At 35.6% G+C, this 23,019-nt stretch overlaps 1 protein-coding gene and 1 long non-coding RNA gene across 3 annotated transcripts; one reads left to right on the plus strand and one right to left on the minus strand.

The window, feature by feature from the left end:
• The first annotated feature begins 7,888 nt into the window (after window positions 1-7,888).
• Window positions 7,889-22,649, plus strand: LOC125678651 (protocadherin beta-11-like). 2 transcript variants are annotated; one of them, XM_048917251.2, is made up of 5 exons: window positions 7,889-11,019; window positions 14,807-17,593; window positions 19,886-20,032; window positions 21,585-21,708; window positions 21,885-22,649. In XM_048917251.2, the coding sequence occupies exons 2-5, from the start codon at window positions 14,894-14,896 to the stop codon at window positions 22,259-22,261; spliced, it is 3,348 nt and encodes a 1,115-aa protein (XP_048773208.2). In that variant the 5' UTR covers window positions 7,889-11,019; window positions 14,807-14,893; the 3' UTR covers window positions 22,262-22,649. The 2 variants fall into 2 exon arrangements, with proteins under 2 accessions (XP_048773208.2, XP_048773209.2); XM_048917252.2 differs by lacking the exon at window positions 7,889-11,019 and adding an exon at window positions 14,266-14,537.
• On the minus strand, window positions 7,903-13,514 carry LOC130052382 (uncharacterized). Its single transcript, XR_008800721.1, has 2 exons — window positions 13,182-13,514; window positions 7,903-13,083 (listed from the first exon to the last, which is right to left on the minus strand). It is a non-coding gene; the product is annotated as an uncharacterized LOC130052382 (long non-coding RNA).
• Window positions 22,650-23,019: the final 370 nt, after the last annotated feature.

A 23,019-nucleotide genomic window follows, 5' to 3' on the forward strand; every position in this document is an offset into this window, starting at 1 on the left:
GATAGTGCTTCTCTTTGTGTTGTAACTTTCACTAAATACTGACAAAGTTTATCAATAGTTTTAAAGTTATACACGAAAATGTTCAACGAGTTTGAAAGAGGAAGTTTTTCTTTATTTTTGGTAGTAATAAGATTTAATATATTTTCACGTAAATAAAAAAGAATGCTAGACATATTATAGATTGTCCGAAAAGCAGTCAACATTTTTTTAAGGAAATCTGAGATTGGCCAAATAATTGATAATTTTCAAAATGATATGTTAGTCACAAAATGGTATTCATGGGATCTCCTAAAACCCGCGTTGTATGACTGAACCTCACAGTTTAGCATTCAAGTCAAGGAACTTGCAGGTGGGGGGGGGGGGGGGGGGTGCATGAACTATAAGAAACAGTAGAACTGCGTGTGCAACTAGTTATTTATTTGCCCGCCCAGATCCGAAAAAGAATTCATATTTGCAGTGCTTATTATTGAAGAAGTTGAAATACAATAGGCAACACCAATTCAAATGAAAGATAATTCCTCATATCGAGCGAGATAAAGGATGAATTCACAGAATTACGTGAATCGTTCACAAATTACGACTCTCTATCATAGAATTCTCATAATTTTCTATTTCAAGGATGCCTGTAGATCTAATACAACAGCCTAGAAACCGCCATCTTGACGTGAATACAAGTAATTACTGCGATACTCTCGCTGTCTATTATCTTGTCTGTTCGCTTCATAACAAAGAAAAACAGCAATCGAGTACGACCTGTAACTAGCAGATGTTGAGTAACACGGTTCAATTGAAAAAACCTATACGCCACGTGTTTACATTCATCAGGATCTCTTACAGGGACATTAATGACTGATCTAATGCAATTAGGGAGCCAAAAAAACATAGAACTGATCCAGACAATGATATGGTAACGGTAACTGGACACGAGATTGGGAGAGTTCTTAATTTGCTTGCTGAAGATCAGTTTTTCTCCAAGTGTGATGGAATCTGGTGGTGAGTGGATATGCATTTCCTGCATTAAATCAAACAAAATTAAGACGTGTTCTCCTGCAGGTGAAGCTGGTGCATTGCAATAGTATTTGAAATCGATTTATCCTTGTACAAATCCACACCTTTCTGGTCAGGAATACCTGTTACATGTATCACTTTTATTTAGTTCTATTTCACCTGTAGAGGAGGACAGGACCCCCTTCCCACGCGTGTACAACTGTAGCGCATTCATGAGGAGATATCAAAGCCAAAAACATTGGAAATGTAAATTTTTCAGAATGACTACAAGACAAAAATTGACTATTTCTTGATGTAAATGCGCATGACTAGTACATACATGTATATCATTATACAAAATTGATAGGAATTTAGCTGCACAGTGTCGGGTATCCATCTCCCTCTGTTTGAAAGCAGTTGTCTGTGTAGCTATTTGATAGTGCAAAGAGTGGAAAAAAATATATTAAAGATTTTTAAAACAGATTCGAAGTGATCGCGTGATAATGATCTACACGGGTCTCCGGCCTTGTAGGTACACAGTAATTATTAAATGCACAGGTGGTCGAACAAACAAACGGATACACGAACAGCCCTCATCATATGTCAACAGTGTAAATATTTCATGTGTGATGTAGATAGATATGAAAACACTACTGAAAAGGCATAAAAGGAGCACACTAAAGGTTCAGCCTGAACAGGAAATGTGTTTTTATGATCAGTGTTGAAATGAAATCCCAGGCAGTTCATTTTCATTTTTATTTATTTCATATAACGAGAGTTTGTCATGCTTAAACATTATACACTGGACATCTATATGAACATTAAACAAATAAGTGCTTATATTGTACATGTAAATCTGTGACAGAAGAAAAATTGATGAAGCACTCGGAACACACCGATTCTATACATGTACATGTAGCCACCCCACCTACACACGTAAAGCTTCATAAAGGCTTTGGACATATACATGTACAAATGTTCCGCAAAATTGGCACGTAATTACACGCGTACTACTGAGGTTAAATTCTGAAGTCTGGCATACGATGGATTATGTAGAACAGACAAGCGAAGTATACAGCATGGCCACCAATTATATTTATTTGTGGGAGGGGTGAAAAACCACTAGAACCCCACCCCAACATTTCAGTGTCATGATTACGAACCTAAACTGTGTTTGCTTATTCACTAGGAGTAATACATTAGAGGAGCGGATCTAAAAACCAAAACAACAGATGGCACCGTCAATTTTTTTCACAGTGGTGGTAGCCCCACCCCCAGATTTCAGTCAAAATGGTGGAGGTTCTTCGATGTTTCCGAATCCAGTGTTTATTCACTAGATGTAATACATTACGAATGATAATTAGAGGAGCGGATCTCAAAAACAAGACATGATACCATCATAATTTTCCCACATTAGTGGTAGTTGACCACTAGAATCCCAACCCAAACATTTCAGTCCCCGGGTAAGGGTTTTCGATGTTTTTATTCACTAGGTATTATACATTATCAATAAAAATTGGAGGAGTGGATCTCTATTTAAAACAAGATATAGTATTATCATACTTTTTTCACAGTTGACCACTGGAATCAGACCCTCTTTATCAGTTCCCGAGGCAGGATTCTTCGATGTTTGAAGTGTTGTCTGATTTTCTGATTTCCAAAGTTTAATGGCAACTTCGCACTATCCTGCATCTCAAGCTGATTGTTCGTCAGAGACATTGGAGTTATCTTTTCATGAGTATTTACTGATTATCAAAAGAAAGATAACTCGTTTACAAACTTTCATACTTTTAACAATGATCATGAAGAAGTTACCTCCCATAACTTGAGAAGTATTTGGGCTTTTTTAAAAAGCAAAATTACTTCTTTAGAAATCTGGTGTGTGTGTGTGTGTGTGTGTGTGTGTGTGTGTGTGTGTGTGTGTGTGTGTGTGTGTGTGTGTGTGTGTGTGTGTGTGTGTGTTGTTGTTGTTGTTTTTTTTCTCTCTAATATACATATATTGTAGTCTGTAAAAAAATGTTTCATTTATAGGAATTTCAACGAATATTCTATCAAACACCAATCATCTCTAACAGTGTCTCATTATTCTAACAGTTTGACGTACTAACAATCTCGTGCACGTCTGCTCTCAAATAGTCTTAGGCATGCCACGACGCCCAAACTTGAACTCTGAAGATCAGACAGCGAGTAATCCTATAATCCGATGTGTAGTCCTTTCTCCGGCTAATAATGACAATTTAATTCCCGTTGAGAGTGTTCTAGGCGGGTCATTAGCATGACCCCTCTTGACACCGGTGTGTCACTTTGTATATTTGAATTGAAATGGGAATTTTTACCTTCTGCTATGGGTTTGCTCTTATCTATTTGCGGGAAAAGTAACTCAGATATGAATTATCACTTTGTTCTTGATTTTTATAAGTTATGAAAAAAAAAAAAAGATTTGGACTTGTAGATCAGTTTACTCGTCGTTTGTTTTCCCCGTCTGATAACTATATACCCATTTCCTCAGAACCACTTGGTAAATTTAACCAAACTAAGCACACGCTATTCCAAGATGAATTTGTTGAAATGAAAGGTCAATCGAATTTGGTCATTTCCCTTCCCAATGAAAGATAATGACACTTTCATTAGAAAAAAATTATAAACCTTAAGATAGATACAATTATGTTTGTTCAAATCATGGTCCCTTGGGGTCAGGATGAGACCACAAAAGAGATACAGAGGTTTACGTAGTCTTCTCAAGACCTACAGAGATAATACCCGTATGTACATGTAACAGCATATCATTTTCACGTTGTGAGGAATAAAAACTCGTTCATGATCGATCTACTGTCCCTAGAAATTGGGCCACAATAGTGTGTTAAAGTTTACCTCGAATTATGATACTATTAATTCTTTAAACAATTTCACTACTGATACAGGTAATCAGTAATCATCATAAGTTGTAGAACAACTCATTCAATTTTGTTGACAGTTTGACTTTACCCTCTCCCGGCAAAGGGTGGGGCCATGGGCACAAGAAAATAAAAGCTTACAAGGAATTACATGTATACATACCTTTAGAGACCAGGCTACAACAATTTGATAAATAATTTGCCATCAGCTGTAGATAGATATAGATTAATTTTGGTTAGGATCGGCTCCAATCGATTCATTGGCCCCAGGATTCGTTCATAAGCACTTTATATAGTCTTTGTACAGTTCATTTATGTGAAATGAGCATTGTGGTCTTTGAGCCTCTTTTTAACTTTTATTTTCAAGCAAAAATAGCAAACTTTTTGAAAAAATTATACATTGAAAAACGCTTTCAAAGTTGTTTAATTTACTACACTACCCGCCACGCATGCTCTGTAAGCAACATGTTGCGTGTTAATAACATTAGTCATAATAATATCTGATATTATCGTGTTAAATTTTAACTGTATTTCGTTGGGTTTTTTCCTTCATGAAAACGCATTTACTGTACTATGCTTTACAAGTAAATTCATATGGTTGTTGGTAAATTCTCAAGTACAATAATTTGTCATTTCACCTCATCCACATTTGCATTTTCATTGGCAAGATATTTTATAATTTTCTGAGTTCGCTTTCCTATTTAAATTGAGTGTTTAAGTGGATTTTGTAACAGACTGTTTGAATTTTATTGCAAAAGCTGCCATAAAACTTATCAAGATGAACACTTTTGAAAATAGAAATTTGTACATCTTGGAATTAAAAGCGCCAGTATATTACATCAACGTTTTGATATGAATGCATGGATTTTAAACTTTAACGAATAATGTTTTATTTATATCCATTCAATGGAGGTGAACCTATTTAGAAAATGGATTTATTTTTTTATTTTTTTTTTACTTTTCGATGTTTCCTAACTTCCTATTTTCTATAACGTTCATTTTATGCCTATTTATGAGAAATATTTCCAATGTAATGTGTGTACTTGATATTTTGTTCATTGCGCTGATAGTTCAACTGAGCTTTTCTGATCGAACTGCGTCTGTAGTTTAATTTTCGCATTCTCGGCCCCTTCAGAAGAACCACCAGGCCAATTTCAACAAACCTTGGTACAAAGCGTACTTTAATTTTGTTCGTATGAATGATCACGCCCCTTTTCAAGATGAGACAACATGGAAATAGTAAAAGAGGATGGGGCCATTTTAGAAATTCACTGGCCTGCGTCAAAGATTGCAAAAACGCTTTATACGTGTACGGAGTGTAGATAGCACTTTATGCCCTGGTGGCCTTGTATAGAAGGTTACATATATTTCACGAAAACCGCGGTATATCCTAAATAATGCTGTTTACAGTCTTGGCTTAGCTTTGAACCACAACTGATAAGGAAGCAGAATTTATTAATCATACATGTATCTTAACAAGACCAGGTTTGATGTGTCTCTGGTGTGTATTTTTGTGTTCACACGAAGCTCATAACGTGTTTCGCATATATTGAATATACACATTTACTGAAAGGGCAATATGTAATCCTTTGGAAATCGACATATCAAGTAAATTTCTTCTTTTCCTATGCAATGCTTGATAATAAATATTCAATGGACAAACAAAATCCCATGTTTGAAATTGAATAAAATTAAACCCCAATAATCCTTGATAAGTAAAGTTGTGAAATGTTATAAAGTAGTCGATGGGATTCGGGATTTTCATAATCACGAATGAAATCGCAGGCAAATGTAATATTTGGGGCAGGGTAAATTCTGTACAAGAAAGCGTTCGATTGTGTATATTGCAAATGACGTTATCAATCTGGAGGGACCGTTTCACACAGTTTGGATCACGACACGATAAGAGTATTGACAAAACGAAACGATACGTTTAACTGCCCCTGTCGAGGCTGAATTTATTGACAAAGCATTACATTTCAACTGATGTAACTTTTGTTGACGGTCTCGTGTTCAGACCGTGAACAAGGATTATAGACTATTTGCTATCGGCCATCAGAGCGAAAAGATAATTTCGTACATTGGTTTGAATACTATATGTAGCTAGATATGTTCCATTGACATTATACGAAAATAAGCCTGCTCTGTACATTTGTCAAAAAGCCATTGAATTTTCTTACTGTGATTTGGTTCGCCAAAACTGAATGCAAATATTGTTAAGAACAATATTCTAAATCCAATCAATGTTTGCAGGTACAGCTGATACATGTTCAAACTGAAACAAGACACCCAAAATTTGTTTATACAACTTACATGTCAGATGTCAATCATACTTGTGTTTAAACTTACCACGGGAGAGTTTGTATCATTTAACCAATGTAAACACAGTATTTATGTTTAAAATGACAAATATTGATGTAAGAATCCACGGAAGAGTGGAATCTGAAGTGTCTGCTTGTGAAACATCAGAAGTCGTCTTTATACTATTTCAATAAGCAGATCTGCCTAAGACAGAATGTAGTCTCTTAAGGAGTTTCCAATGACAGACATCTGATTTTTCTTCAATTCAATTATGTTTATCGGGTGTTTTAAAAGAAACTTTTTATACTGAAGCCCGGTGACAGCAGGGAACTTTGTATGTAAATACGCAACTAACAATGAAATGGAAAATTCATAGAAATAACTTTCTGACTTTTTTTGTGTCACCCGTTTGTTCAAACGAATCAATGCTAAAGTCGTTCATTCATAAGTGTTGAAATTTTCAGATTTGATCGTAATAATCAAGATATTGCAAGATCAAAATATGTCGGTGATCATGAATTTGAACAATTCATTTCTATATCTGATATGGTTTCGGTTTTAAGGGAGCACGCTTGTTACCCGCGTAATAGCTGCCTGTTATCCAAAATACCAGACCCTTAGTCTCTTTCGCGACAGTGTTTCCTCAATTATGTTTTCTCTAGATTTACAACAATTTTGATGTATTGACCTTCGAAATATTACATTTTCAAATTGTTTGCGTCCTTTGTAAACATGCAGAATTAATGTTGCGAGCGTCTACAACACAGCGTGTCGATTAGAGGGAACCCCTGCCAGCAATTCATACTTGAAAACATCAGAATTCATGAATTTTAACTTGTAGGAAAACTGTCTACATACTTTGAAGTGATACAATATGTATGCTTTGTTTTAAAGGTAAAATTCAACAATTGCAAGCTTACATTGTATCATTAAAAACTTATGATTATATCCATGCATTGTTTCAGTTTGGGATAGGCCTCTGAATTTAATTTACAGTACGAACAATAAAAATTTAAACAACTTTAAATAATTTATTTCCTATAATAAAACAGATATGATGAATTCGCCACCTGTTACAATCCAATAAGCTTTTTTATGAACGAGATATTCTCAAAATTAATACAAAAACAATAAAGTTTATAGCCCAATTCATTGCTTTCTGTGGTGTGGAGGGACTGCTTTCCCATGATTGAGTGAAGGGTTTGGCATTTTTTGGTCAAAGTCTTCCGGATTTATTATGATTAATGTCATTCACAAAGAAACTTCCAATTCTCGTCTCAGAAAAGGTAAATGTGATGATACCATGATACGCGTATCTCATTGTTGCGTCTTTTAGATATTTAAATTTTCTATGTTTTTAGAACTAACAAAAGTGTGATTAATACTTAGTATGTTTTATGGTTTCTGGTGCATAAGTCATGGCGACACATATTTACAAATTACAGCCACAATTTGAAATGGGGACGACGTTTGACACTATCTAACGTTACAGTTCAATGTTTATCTGTATGTGCGGATATGAGACATTTTCCACTGTATTGTTTGCATCTACTGATCATTTGTTTTAAATCTTTTGACAGAGATGTCAGGTATTTCTGTGCCACTGTAAAATGTCATTTAAATTGATGGTTATTGATCATAAATGTTTTGGACAGTTTTCTGTTTTTGCATATTTAGATGATTTTCTTGTAATACGCTGGCTCGGATTTTTGTTGTTGTTGTTGTACTATCCTTCTTGTGGGAACTCTTTTCAGTTTGACATAGAAATAAGACTGAATCAAAGTATGCACACGCATCAAGAAGCTGATGTCATCCGCTGTCTCTCCCAGTCTCTGTAGTTCCGGTATGCGCGTGGACAGACTCACACGTGACCTCTTCCTGACTTATCACCCTCTGCCAATCAATGTCGCCTGTCAACAACTTAAAATATCTTTTGAAAAGTATCTGAAAACATTTTTGACGACGATTTAAAAACCCTAAAGTCACTTTACGAATCGATAAAAATCTATGCAGTTATCGGTTGTTTATCGAAATGATTTTAATTTTTCTGAAAGCCTCTACATGGGTCATTAAGAACTCGCATGAATCGTTCAAATAGTTTACAAATAAGTCATTTGGCCATTGAAAATGATATATTTTGTGCTTAACATTAAATGTTTGAAATGAATTTGAAGAAATCATTTTTTAAATGGTATTATTGATTGTGATATTAAACTTTTACATGTTTGTCAATGCTTCTGATATATAATTGAATTCATTGTAACAGGTAAACACATTCATTTTAGTATGTGGTATATGCCATTTTCTTTACTATATAGAAATGCATAAAAAGTTCATTTTAACCCCTTGTATTTGGTTTTATTATTGCGCACTCCAGTCCATAAAGATACCGGTATGTGAGTAAACTTCGGAAATCTTATTGCCGATGGAATTTGAATTAATATAATTACATGTAATTTTTCTCACATAAACACTTCAAATGAATTATTAAGTAGATACGCATCAGATTGGCTGCTTTGAAGTGTTATCTTCTGGGAATCACAGACATTAAGAGATCACGGACCGTGAAAAAAGAAGGGGTACATCGAGAATGCCCCGGACCCTTATCTTACAGAGAGACCAAGACTCTATCACTCTTGATCATGATAACATCCATAAAAATCACACCCGATTTTTAATGTCTCTGTTCTAATTTCTTTTCTGTTGAACACAGTTCGTTTCTTTGCTCATCAGATACTAGCAAATTAGATAGACATTACCTGTGACGAGAGATGGTAGAACTTTTAGCTGATCATCATTTCAGATAATTTTTCCACGGTTTAAATTCCAATTTTAAACGCATTAGGGTATTCGATTTGTACTATTCTATACTTCCTCTAATTGCACTCTATGACGGTTTTTTTTTTTTTTTTTGAAATTCTATAGACTCGACTGAACATGATAGCTTTCAGGGTCAAAATATGCCGTATGCAGAAAATGTGAAGATTTTGAACTTCACGAGTTTTGCTCATGAGCAATTATATTTCATTAGGAAGAATTTGATATTCTTTTGGAACAAGACTATAGAGCGTTATTTGGTCCTAACTATGGGGTTGGTTTTTTTTATAAAGAAGCAACAACATGCAGGGAGAAACACCATTATGTTGCTAAACACAATAAAAATTTCATAAGCCCTAAAATTGTTTCCGATTAAGCTACTTAATTTTCATTTCATTTAGTTCTTCTATTTGAATTTACCTTCTCATTAGGAATCCAATCCAATTTAGTCCATTTAATTCATTATCTAATATGATAATCTATAAACAAAATGTTAACATACATCTCGATGTTAGTCTGGGTTCGGTGTTTCAAAGAAATGTGGATAAAAAATGTCACACAATTTATCTTTAACCTTTGGTTTAATTAACCAACAAAGCGAGTCAATTATAAGTTATGACTTTATTTACCTTCACGAGTATTAGAGGATTACGACTGAAAAAGAAAATCAGTGTCCTCTCGCCTAATAGTGTTGCCCAAGATCTAGATAATCCGATGTGACTAACCGGCGAAGGAAGCTGTGAAATGTTTCCTTAAGGACTCAAAGCAGGTGTGATCATCTTATTGAAGTTGTGTAAAATTTAGTAAAGCTCACCACGGCAAAGATTATCAAAATCCTCATCTTGTTCCAACATATCCATCGGGAGAACTACTTTGTATTGTACTAAAGTACCGAGATAAGGTACCTGAGATTGTCATTTAATTTCTCTATCTGTTCCTCCATTTCTTTATTCTAGTGTTCTTAAAAGCTACTATCCATGACTTTGTTGTACGCCGAGAAAATACAAGCACCTGCGCATAAATACATATAATACCGTGGCTTTTTTGTTTATTGTTTTTACTTCTCGTAAATGTGATGTACTATTATATCATAGGAATTCAAGTTATCCTTTGCTACCCGACTATATGCATGTACATTCAAAAACTGTTGAATTTTATCTTTTAGAACATGTACTCCTGTATTTTTGATATTTATAATATCCTTGGTTGAACAAACTTTTAACGAGAAAATGCTATGTAGATGTTACGATGATATAAGTATTCAAAATATAACAATATTTTTATAACACCCTTATTGCATTGCATAACATTTTGTGTCTGTTTAAACTTTTCTGTTATGAGGCATTCTTTAAATCTATGAATTACATTTAAATCTTTGGTCAGGGGGATCGTCGGAATTTTTATTCCAATAGTAGTTTTGGAATATTGAATTTCTATTAAAGTCTTTATGAAGGGGTATCGCTCTTTTCATTGGTTGTAATAATGGGATTATCTAATCGTTTATGGCAACATGGAATTATTCTGTAGATCACCTATGATCATTATTGAAGTTGTCAGTCAAATTCTCTGAATATCTATATTAGTGTCTAACAGTTTTTCATTCCAACATATATTGTTTTCTGTGGTGTGACCAGCGGGTACCCGACACCTATTCGTGTGATTCCGTAAAACGGAAAATACCTTCGAGCCATCTCGGCGCTTATCGTGTGCAAGGGTGACAATTCTTACCTATGTGCCAGTATCGCCGTATCGGACAATCTATTACAAATAATTAGTGGTTCCCCGCGTCAATCAAAGGGAATGTGTAATCGGTTTTTGTTGTTCCGCGAAAACAAGGCATGAGATAATTGCTTGACATGACGTTCCTCTCATTCAACTAACATTTACGGTTATTTATTAGTTAACAGAGGATATTGGAACATTAAGGGGATACCATAATTTGAAGCACACATTGCATGTTGACGGTTCTCGACACAGATTGAAGCCGAACTAGAGGGGAAATCACATGCTGGCTCTTCGTGTAAGTACATCTGTTAAAAATTGATCTCACTTGATAATTATTTTCACCAATGTTCCCTACATTTGGATTAATTCCCATCAGCTAGGCCTAGATGATGGTTGTGTGTAGATGAAGGTGAGAACTGGATAAAAATCTAATGTCTTATAATTACGTTATATAATGGTACTAATATTATGATTGCATATACTAGTATGAAAAAAAATGTATTGGTATGGTAAGTTTTGTTAAATTGTGCATGATTTGTTTGAATTGTCAAATTTCCATTCTCCAATACTGAATCATATTAGGTTTTTTTTTTTAAATCGATTTTCATGGCAATTGCTGTAATACATAGAAATAAGATGATGCATTCATAAGCTAACTCCAATGTAAAATGCTGCATCTTATAAACCACCGTAATTAATTTTGATTAATAGTCATGCCCAAGTTTGATTTTAAGGAAAAATGTTCGTAATCGGACGATAAGCCTTTAATTTCAAATAGATCTGATTTTAATGAGATTTCAGAATAAAACAGAATTTTGGTACATGTTTTTGAATTAATGAATTAATACCATTAGTGCGTTTAGGTAGCAATTCATGACACACCAAATGCCAACTGCTGGGCACCTGAAATTAAACAGCTGACTGGGGTACATTAGATTGTAATCAATCAGCTCTTATTCTGACCGTTTTACAATCTCTAAATACCCGTCTCGATCCCTCACTTCATCCTTTGTGCATCTATCATTCCCAGAGGTGTGCACACAATGCACGTTTAAGCACAGCAATGAAAAACTTTGTACTTAGTTACGATCACCAGGAAAAATTATGAAGCCCATTAATCATTTTTAACAGCATTCTACCCTTCTTTACCGATTTTGCAAAATGGTGATGAAAGGCCAACAAAAGCCGCTCTTAAGCTGTGCTTTTAAAGGAATTTTTTCTAGAGGAAGATATGTTTGTAAAAGAGTTGAGATAGCTTCTTTATGAGAACTAAGTGGGGGTGAAGTAACGGAGAGACGGAGTGTGAATCAAAATACAATTTATCTTGTTTCCTTTTTCAAACGACTGAAAAAAAGAGACTAGTTTTGAGAAGGATAGGAATATTCAGTATCAAGATATGGAGAAGACGCTTTTATGTTGTAAATATGATAACTGCTTTAAAATTTAAATCTATGCCATTCTTTTGTATATCTGGTAGTAGGGAGGTTTTGAAATTTACAGATACTGGACTAATATCAAGTTTACTTGATTGTCCTGTTTTGCAATGTCAGGCGAAATTGAATACGGGGATAACTGGAAAGTAACGTTTTGTGTAAATTTATGCCCACAAAAAATTCTAAATTAGAAATTCTGTAAGACCGTGACAATCACCTTGAGAACTAAATAACTGTTATTTGTGATATTTTGATACTCATGGCCGTTAAGAAGATTGAAATATGAATTGAAATAAATTAAAAAATTCAAATATCGTATCATTTTATATTGTAACAGTTTCAAATTTAATCTCTCTGAGAGTTATTAGGTTTCTCCATGATCGTAGCATTGCTTACTGAGCCACAAAGTGCGTGTGTATTGTATCTTCTAAAATAAAATGCAACTTTTTATTGTGCCCGAAATCACTAAAAGTTCACTAAAGAAGATGTGAATAGCTGAAGCTCAAATGAATAGGTAACATTAATTACAGTATATATACGTGAATGAGTCAATCAGTCCTAAATTTAAGGTTTGGGACCTTCTGATTTTATCAAAAAAACCAACGACATAGTTCATCAATTCTCAATGGAATTAGACGAGTCATTTTTGCTCGTGATTTCACTTTTAATTTGTTTAGGAACTGCGTTAGAATTAACCACGGAGTGTTAAAACGAAAGAAAAACAAAGGACCGATATCCTATTTTACTGGGCTAACCTCACCTTCTTCCATTGAATTCTTGTGATAATTTGAAGAATGAGGTTACATGAGAATCGGAGACTGGGGCATGGTCATGCTACTTACATGTTTATCTACCACCATTCGTGTGTAATCGCTCAAATCGAAGGTGATGTAACATTTGGAATTAGGCGAGTATTGTCCGCTGATCTGAAAGACAAACATTGAAAAGTTTAGGTTCCACACTAGCAATTTTTCGGCCTCTTCGGGGGTGTAAAGAAAATCCTTAACGTTGTCTAATGACTCACGAGTTTCGTAGGACCGTCGCGGAATGAAAAATGGACAGCAAATGATTACACATGTTTTGATCTGTAGATATAAAAGTCGACATAATTTTTGGCTAGCTTCCGGGTAAATTTCTGAACGATCTACAAGTCTGTGACATAGGGGCGATCGGTGCGATAAAAGGAAACAAGACTAGAGTATCCGGAAAATTCAGCTTACATATACGTGAATTTTGCTTGTTTGTTAATTTTTGTTTACGTTTTATCATGTAAATCAAGGGGCCAGATTTCTATACTCTGTTATTTTTTATGTTATATATCAGATTTCCAAAGCATTTTTACTGGGTAAAAAGTATTCTTCTTCGCTGGGAAATGTCATAAATAAATTCAAACAAGACACCTGGCAACAAAAGATAAAGATTCCTCAACACTTCTGAGTTTTTTTTATAAACATCCACTACCATCTTCAAAAACTTAACTGTTCATGTCGTGAGGGGTTTATCTGCATTTTATTTTGGATACAAGTTCTAAGGAATTTTAATTGCCAGTGCCGTAATTAAGATAACGATGTAAAAATCCCTAAAGGTGCCAAATCACGGGTCGTTGGATGACAGTCAGACATGAGAATTAACAAAATTAAAATCAAAACCTGTTCTACTGTGCACTTTTCAATGTTAAATGTTACATAACTTGTAATTAGGCTGTTTACAGGTATGAAGATACAACAGAAACTTTTCTCAGTGTGCATTTTACCATGAATAGTATCATAAATATTTTTAAAAGACTTGTGACTAACTTTTAAATACAGTCCATCTAAAGTGTATTGATAGCTTTGTGTAATTGCTGGGACACATCCTTTTATCGCATTACAAGTAATAGTTGCAGCCTTGCATTCTCCTAAAATCGATCTGAACAGCCCATGGTCGCAAAGTTTTGTAGTCGATATTGTTTAGACAAACTACAAATTAGATACTATCTCTGTTTTTTGAATTGCTCTTCCATGATCAGCCATTGAATTCTTTTTTCTTCATTGACTTTCCGCCTCTTATTTCAACGGGATTTTAAAAAAGGAACCACCTGACGGACAGATCTAGTCGCATGCCGATCTTGTTTAGCGGAGTGTGGAAGTGGGCGGGGCATAGCCTTTAACGATTCTCCCCTTGCTAAATATTAATGTCAATGTAGAAGTAATATACAGATCAAATAGCTCGCTGGATTACATTTGAGAATGTCAATATACACTTGTTCTTAATGTATGTTTTGACTAACGGATTACTTATTAAATGTGAAAGTTTTCATTCTGTGCGATTTTCCATCCTTATTGACACAAGGATTACGGAGGGAACATAATTACAAAAGGAGAAAAGTCACATTTTACAGGTATATTTGAATCGGACTGTTTGAAATACAACTGCCACTGGTCTTCAGCACTTTTATTATTAATTGTCTAAACATTTTACCGTGTTCGTGGATTATTTCATATCATACCTCATAAAAATAACAGCAGTCCTTAAAAAGAGTGTCTTGGTTCAAGGTATATTGGTGTGATTATGTATATTGGTATAGGTAAGTTATTTCAATATGAGTATCGTATTTAATGAATTTCCATTAAGGATTTAAATTTTTTCGTTTTCTTTGTCCTCTTTCAGGATGTCGTTCGATTGACGTGGTAATACTCTACTATCCCAACCTTTGCATTTTCGTCACCAAAAAGTGTTCAGCTCGTTATTGACAAGATGCCGGGATGTCACAGTGTACAAATAGTGCTTTTCGTGGTCTCCAGCCTCCTGACTTCGTATCTAACGGGACAAGAATTAACATACCGAATCCAGGAGGAACAACCAACAAACTTTTTCATCGGAAACATCGTCAACGATTCTAAATTCTTAGAACAAAACACCACAGAAAAAATTGATCGTGAAAATATTCGTTTCAACATTCTCTCGCAGGGAAATCCTCTGGCCGTGTATTTCAACATTAACGACAAAACTGGGGCGTTCTATACGAACGGAACACTGGACAGGGAATCTCTTTCACATTGTAAATTTTCAGACAATTGTGACATTCGGTTGGATGTGAGTGCACAATCGACAATAGGTACGTTTTTCCAAATCATAAAGGTGAAAGTCGTGTTGTTAGACATCAATGATAATAAGCCATTTTTTCTGAAGGATAGAACGAACCTGGAAATTTCGGAATCATCGATTCCGAATTCAAATCTTTCTGTTGAGGGAGCTGTGGACTTAGATAGTGGCGAGAACACAATTAAGACATACATCTTGAAACCATCAAATTCACCTTTCGTTTTGAGATATGATATTTCAATGGTTGGGACATCTACGTTGAAGCTAGTTCTTAACCAAACATTAGACCGAGAGAAAATTGGTGGTTATAATTTAGTGATAGAGGCAATGGATGGCGGAACCCCTGTCAGAACCGGAAGTCTAGTGGTCGCTATTACTGTAACGGACGTAAACGACAATCGACCAACATTTAGCCAACCAAACTACAACATAAGCATAGACGAAACCGTAGCAGTGAATTCAGTGATTCTAAACATAAGTGCCACAGACAAAGACTTGGGCAAAAATGGAGAGGTTATTTACCGACTCAGTCCTTACCAATCAGACGATATAAAGCAAATGTTTTCGATCAACCAAACCCATGGAAATCTTAGTCTAATCAAACCTTTAACTTATTACTCTGGTGAAGTTCTAAAAGTTATAATTGAAGCATCAGATAACGCTGATCAACCTTTGATCTCTCAAGCAACTGTGTATGCTAAGGTACTAGATTCAACAAATAGCCCCCCAATCATCAACGTTAATTTGTTGTCGAATGCTCAGACCGCTAAGATCTCTGAATCAGCTAGTGTCGGGGCAGCTGTTGCGCATGTGGGCGTAACAGACGAGGACACAGGTCAAAATGGACATGTCACCTGCTCCGTTAGTAACCCTAGCTTTCGACTCGATAAACTCGATGTAAATGAATATAAAGTAGTAGTAAACGTCGGGTTGGATCGAGAAAAACTCGACCAGTACGACATCACGGTGACATGTACTGATTCCGGCATTCCTCCACTGAGTTCGTCCTCGACCTTCAAGGTCACGGTCATTGACATGAACGATCATTCCCCTAGGTTCATCAAGACCACTTACTATGCAGAAATGTACGAAAACAACGACATAGGGATTGAAATCCTAAAAGTTTCAGCTTTAGATTTCGATATAGGCATAAACGCCGACATTGAATACTCTCTGTCGCAGACTGGACGTTTCGCTTTCGGTATTGACCCAACCTTTGGTACAATATACGTAAACTTCAAAACCGATAGAGAAAATGCCTCCAAGATCAATTTCAAAGTGGTTGCCACTGATAAAGGAAATCCAAGACGGTCTTCTACCTCAAATGTAGCCATTACCATTCTAGACACAAACGACAATAAACCCAAATTTACGGACCCTCCGTTCATGTTTACCATTCCGGAGAACCAGAGACCCGGACTATCTGTGGGGCAATTGACAGCTAAGGATGACGATCTAGGGAATAATGGCACATTTGACTTCTTTCTATCCGAAGATAAGGAACCAAATCTACCATTCTTTATTTTCAAGAATGGAACTATAATCACCACCAAAGCTTTAGATAGGGAAACTCAGCCGCACGGAATCAACTTCAAGGTTGTAGCTATTGATAAGGGCACGCCGACATCCCTAAACGGTACCGGATACGTGACTGTATTTATGTCTGATGAAAACGACAATTATCCTGAAATAATATTTCCTAATGCGGAGAACAAAACCATTGCATTTCTATTTGATCTCCCAATCAATAGCATCATTGGGAAGGTAGAAGCTAAAGATCGGGACTTTGACATGAATGCCAAGCTGTTGTACTCTTTCGTCGAAACCATTAGTTTCATCTCAATGGACCAAGACAGTGGGGAGATAAAACTAAATAGACCGCTAACATCGGATTACGTCAATCGATACCCCATGACTGTCATCGTAGAGGATCAAGGTGTACCCAAATTATCCTCCAATTTCTCGATGACCATTGTGGTTTTGTCCCATCATATCCTTACTCCTGTTTCTCCACAAGTGACAGAAAATGACAACTACCTGATGATTGCTGTTATCATTTCGTGTGTAACTGTAGTCGTGGCGGGAAGCATCATCCTCGTGATCTTTCTCATCAGGCGAAACGACCAACAGAAACGTACCCTGGAAAAGAATAACAACGGTGAGGTCGTTACAAAGAACCAGAACGCCATTAATGACTCGAAAGAACAGTATGATGCAATTGATCAGTCCATGAAGAGGGAGAAGAGTGAGAAACGAGTTAGCTTCTCAATGGATGAAGAAAAGAAATATGATACCCTGGAAATGGAACGCCATCTGTACCAAAAAAATCCTCCCAAACGGGAGGTAGATCGGGTAAGCTGCCAATTCTATATCTAATATTTTGAAAATCAATCATTCGCAAGAGGAATCTAATGGCATTTTTGGTATAGGCAAACATTGACAGGATGTGTGGGTTTGTTTGTAATAATTCATTAGTTTATCGAGTTTTACGACTACCGGGTAGTCGCTGGAATTTCAGTCATTTTTTAAAAATAATCATTTATCACAGACAGACTTAGCGGTGATGTGACTGGATGCATCATTTAGCTTATCGTTCCAGTCAATTAAATAATGAAATAACTGTCACAGATGACGAACATCAAAAAGGAAAATGAACTCTATCATATATATGAATATCAATTATATAAAGTCTTTAGAACATTTTTGCTTTCTATTAGTGTTCAAATTTGGAAATTGAACATCCTATGACACCCATTAAAACATTTTTCCTCCTTTCATGGACTTAAAAATGTGTATATCTTATAACTCCTATTGTTATGCTTAACATAATTATCCCACAACATATATATTTTTTCTTTGATTGTTTGCAAATAACTTTAACCCGAATTTTTAAATGTTTTCACAATGCTAATGCTTTCTGTTGTTGCGTGGTCTTTGTTAAGAAACTGAAAATTGAAGTTGATTAGCATTCTTGTACAAGTTTAGCCCCGATTATTTGTTGTTTTATAATAACAGTCATTTGAAAAATTAGCCAATGTTTCCGAGGGTTTCTTTTCGCTTTCCCACTTGTCCCGGTTCCTGACAATGGCGAACAGTACAATGGCAATAATAGTTATTGACTCAGCTTTTGTACACTCGGATTGCTCTCCACTGATAAAACATTCCATAACTAGCTATTCATAGTAAAAGCTTAAAATTTAGACATCAATTTACGTGTGTTTAAATTTGACATATTGTACACAGAAATATATGTACTTTAGAAAATAAGACACTACTCGATTTGTTAAGATTTGGAGAACAGAATGGGGCTCTAAAAGCAGAGGAGAAAGGGCAGGCCAACGCCAAATAAAACAAAACCTACTTCAGTTAGGATTAAGATGACTCAGGTTTTTTGACAGCAAACTCCAAACATATTTAATAAATATTAAAAGGATTAAACATTTCCGAATCGTGATCTAAATCGTGTTTTATCAATTTTTAACAAAGATTTCACTCAGCTCAACACCTTCTGGTCAAGGGTCACGTGATCAAAACAACTTCAAAAAGATAAAGTAAGCCCTTATCGGGAGCCTTAATTGACATGAGGAATCTGTAGTGGACTAGGTGGGATTACCCTGTCAACAGACCCACCGAGGGCCATATGAAAACATAGTGCCTGGTTGTCTCGTGGCGATAACTTACTGATATCGCCCGTTCACAACAATCACCTGCCAAACAGGAATGCATGGATATATTCTGTCTTTAGACCCCCCTCCCCGTCATAGATTTTTGGGGGGAGGCAAAACAAAGCAAAACCCAGTCCGTGTTTTTTCAGTTTAAAGTAAATATTTGAAGTTATAAATGTGTCATTTTACCGACCCGTTTTACTTCTTATTGCATGTCTAGAGAAGATTTTCCGATAATGTAGCACAGCGTATCAAATCACTTCGGCTTTTTATCTAATCCTGAAAAGAGAATGGGAAATCCTTGTTTAACATTATCTAAAACTTCTGAATGGATTTGTCCAAGTCTGTTTCTAATACTGAATGGGATATTGCATCAGTTTGACAAAAAATAGGTTGTCAGGTTTTGAGTTTCAATCTCCTCTAGTGAAAAAGCAGGTGCTTTATTACCTTCTTCTAAATTTCCCCCAAGAACGTTGAAAAAGTTATTGCTCATGCCATTTTTTGGGCTTCTGCATACTTTTCGTTAAGCCTACGACATTTGACATAGGTTACTAGTAGTGGTCATTCTTTCACCACACGCCTGACATCAGAAGCGAAGTCACGGGTTTTGAGGATATGACCTTAAAAACGGAGGTCACGTGTCACGGTAGAAGAACCCTCATTGGCATGCATTGGTCAGAATTTGTGGGACTTCTCTTACAGCTGATGTCATCCGTGAATTAGTGAAATATTCTCAGTTGAACGTAAAACAACATAAAAACAAACACATCTTGTACTGAACTAAGGTTCAATATTTTTTTTCTTCTGAAATTTCCATGAAATCAACAGAGACAGTTTTCTTGATACTTACAATTTTCCCTGTGTGAATCTAAATGAAATTTACAAACCTAATTCCACTTTGAGAACTACATGTGTTTTATGGAGAAAGAGACTCGTATCATAAAGTGAATGACAATGTTTTACTTCTTTTTCCCCACAGATCTTGGACACCATTATGCCTGCACAAAATCCTAGGGTGGCGCAAGTAAAGGCGGTGCCCAGCCCCTCCGCCTACAACCACCAGCCCCACTCACAGCTAGGAAAACTTCAACTTCATCAGAACATCATCAACATGCATGCAAATCCGGTAAAAATATGTCTCCACATCATACATGTTACTGCACTGGTCATATTTATGTCGAACAAATATAATTTATTTACCATTTGGGAAATGTGTTGTCTGTGTCCGAAACAAAGCTAGCTATAGCTTACTTTATTGGGGGCAGTTTGTTCAACAGCGCATCAAACAAAGACACATTAAGTGCATTATAGACTTGAAGTAAGCATAGAAATTAATGAGCTTTAAATAAAGAAGAAAGCATCAACTCAGCATAAATGCAATAAGGTTAATATCTATATATTTTTTAGTGCTTTATATATTAATTAATTGATTTTCACATGTATCGTTTAGATCCTAGGGGTAAACGTAAGGTTGGGTGTTATAATTGTTTGTTTGTGCTTTATATTAAATATTCTATACAATTGCATCGAGAGATCCACTCTCCTTTTAAAATATCTTAAAACACTGAATGACACAGCGACTGTGTGGGATTGCATCAGTGTGTATAAGTAGCGCTTTAGGAGCATAACAAAGCTTCCTTTTTAGGGAAGTCGTTGTGGCCGAGTGGACTTACGCACTGGTTTGACAATCTTGCTAGGCGGTGGGTGCCGTACGTCGCTGGTTCGACCCCGGGCTGGGGCGAAAATGTTCAGTACCTAGTTGTGATTATTTAGTGCTTTATATATTAATTAATTGATTTTCACATGTATCGTTTAGATCCTAGGGGTAAACGTAAGGTTGGGTGTTATAATTGTTTGTTTGTGCTTTATATTAAATATTCTATACAATTGCATCGAGAGATCCACTCTCCTTATAAAATATCTTAAAACACTGAATGACACAGCGACTGTGTGGGATTGCATCAGTGTGTATAAGTAGCGCTTTAGGAGCATAACAAAGCTTCCTTTTTAGGGAAGTCGTTGTGGCCGAGTGGACTTACGCACTGGTTTGACAATCTTGCTAGGCGGTGGGTGCCGTACGTCGCTGGTTCGACCCCGGGCTGGGGCGAAAATGTTCAGTACCTAGTTGTGATTATTTAGTGCTATATATATATATATATATATATGTGTATATTAAAAATGTATCTAAGGTTATTTTGATGAGAATATACATGTATAATCTTAGTAAATATTATGAAAACGATTTCTAAAAATGTGCGCTACATTCAAGTAATTTTCTAATAATGAGGGAATTTTGCCGTAATGATGTTGTTAATGTGTACATTCTAGTACATGCAGAAGTTTCTAGGAGCTTTTAATCAAATGGCGTACCCTTCTCCCTCGTGAATTGTCATGTACGAATTTTGAATCCCAGACTTTCACGTTACAAATGGACATGTATGTTGTCATCATGATCATAACTCTTGCACTACAAGTTATTGAGTAGATTAATTAAGAGACCTGTTAATTCAAAGAAAAGCCTTAGTCCCAAAAATGAGTGTGGATTTATGAAATCTTAAATTGTGTTAGATATGTAGTATATGCATAGGTAAATGCATATTTCTTATTCAGAAGTGTAAGTCATGAATATGCACTGTTCAGAGATATTGGATAACTACTTTTATGGTATTTTATTACAGTCTCAGCCTCACTGTGACAACGACAGCGAAACTTCCGTGGAATCGAACACCTCTGACAGCGGACGGGGAGGAAGTGAGAGCGACATCCACAGCAGCGGCGGCCTCTCTCAGTGTCAGGAACTAGGTCAGAGAAAATTCCAAAAGCACAAAAGATAATCATTCGGTTTTGTTTGATCAATGTCTACAAAATTATATCTTTGATAACCTTTTTAAAGTCTGAATTTCAACACATTTATATATGACAGTTATGTCATCTGGTATATGAAAACTTTAAGTGAGTATTTTCTATTTCTGTTTCAGATTTGTTGAAGCAGTTATATCCCCGTGTTGATAATAGAGAGCATCATAGACTAAAACAGAATTCAAACAATGTTGTGAATTTAAGAGACATTAGACCAAAAGTCAGGGAAAACAGAAGAGATGTTCCGATGGATAACGGCCATCGGAAGTACGCAGACCGACGAGTCAACCAGTATGGCGATCCCGTTGACATTCATGGCATTTCAATGTCCGCTTATAAACCGAACAAATATATGCATTTTAATTCTATGTCGGACATTTTGGATGGAAGCATGATGACAAACGACGACGATGATGATCTTAGTACAACCACTTCCGGTAGTTATACTGTGGATGATTTAGACGATAACAGTTTATATCCGGAATGTGTCGTCTGATTGAAAAAAAAAATTGTCATCCAAATTTGTGTTCAGATTATTCCATGGTGTATTGAAAACTACATTGCATACTGTAAGATTCACGGCTATGTGAACCATGATGTGCATTGTGCGATACTGTCCTTATATAGCGTGCCATTAATCATTTGACTACGGAAATTGTAAAAGGAAATATGAAAATGCAAACACAAATACAGATGGAAACTAGGTAATTATGATATGATGAACATATCATATTTCTGATAGATTATTGTTGGGTAGTGTCGCTTGCCAAGGGACAAACACAACCAGACACACCGTGTCTTTGATCCGTATTTTCAATGTGCCAAATGTTTCGTTGATATGTTGATACAAATTGTATACTTTTGTATTAAATAATGCTAAAACAGCCATTGTCATTGTCTTTACATGCAGAATCTGACATTCCTTATTTGACTTTGTGTTATCATTAAGAATAACACTGATCATACATTACGAAAATTGGCCATCAAGGTATAGGAATACCTCGTGAACTACTGTTGAGAGCTGAGTGTACAACTTAATGAATATTCATATAGAATTACTGAGATACAAGATCATACCAAATCATTTCTTTTACTACTAGTACTTTGTTTCGTGTGTAAGACAGTGGCTATGAAGACAATTTGTTAGTGCAATGAAATTTTTTTTTAAATCAGAATCAAACTTTTTCCTCGAAACGGTTTGGTAATGTATGCAAATTAAATCTATTAATTATTTATATATTTACATGTAGTGTG

Source organism: Ostrea edulis, chromosome 2 (assembly GCF_947568905.1).
Source record: "Ostrea edulis chromosome 2, xbOstEdul1.1, whole genome shotgun sequence".
NCBI lineage: Eukaryota > Metazoa > Mollusca > Bivalvia > Ostreida > Ostreidae > Ostrea > Ostrea edulis.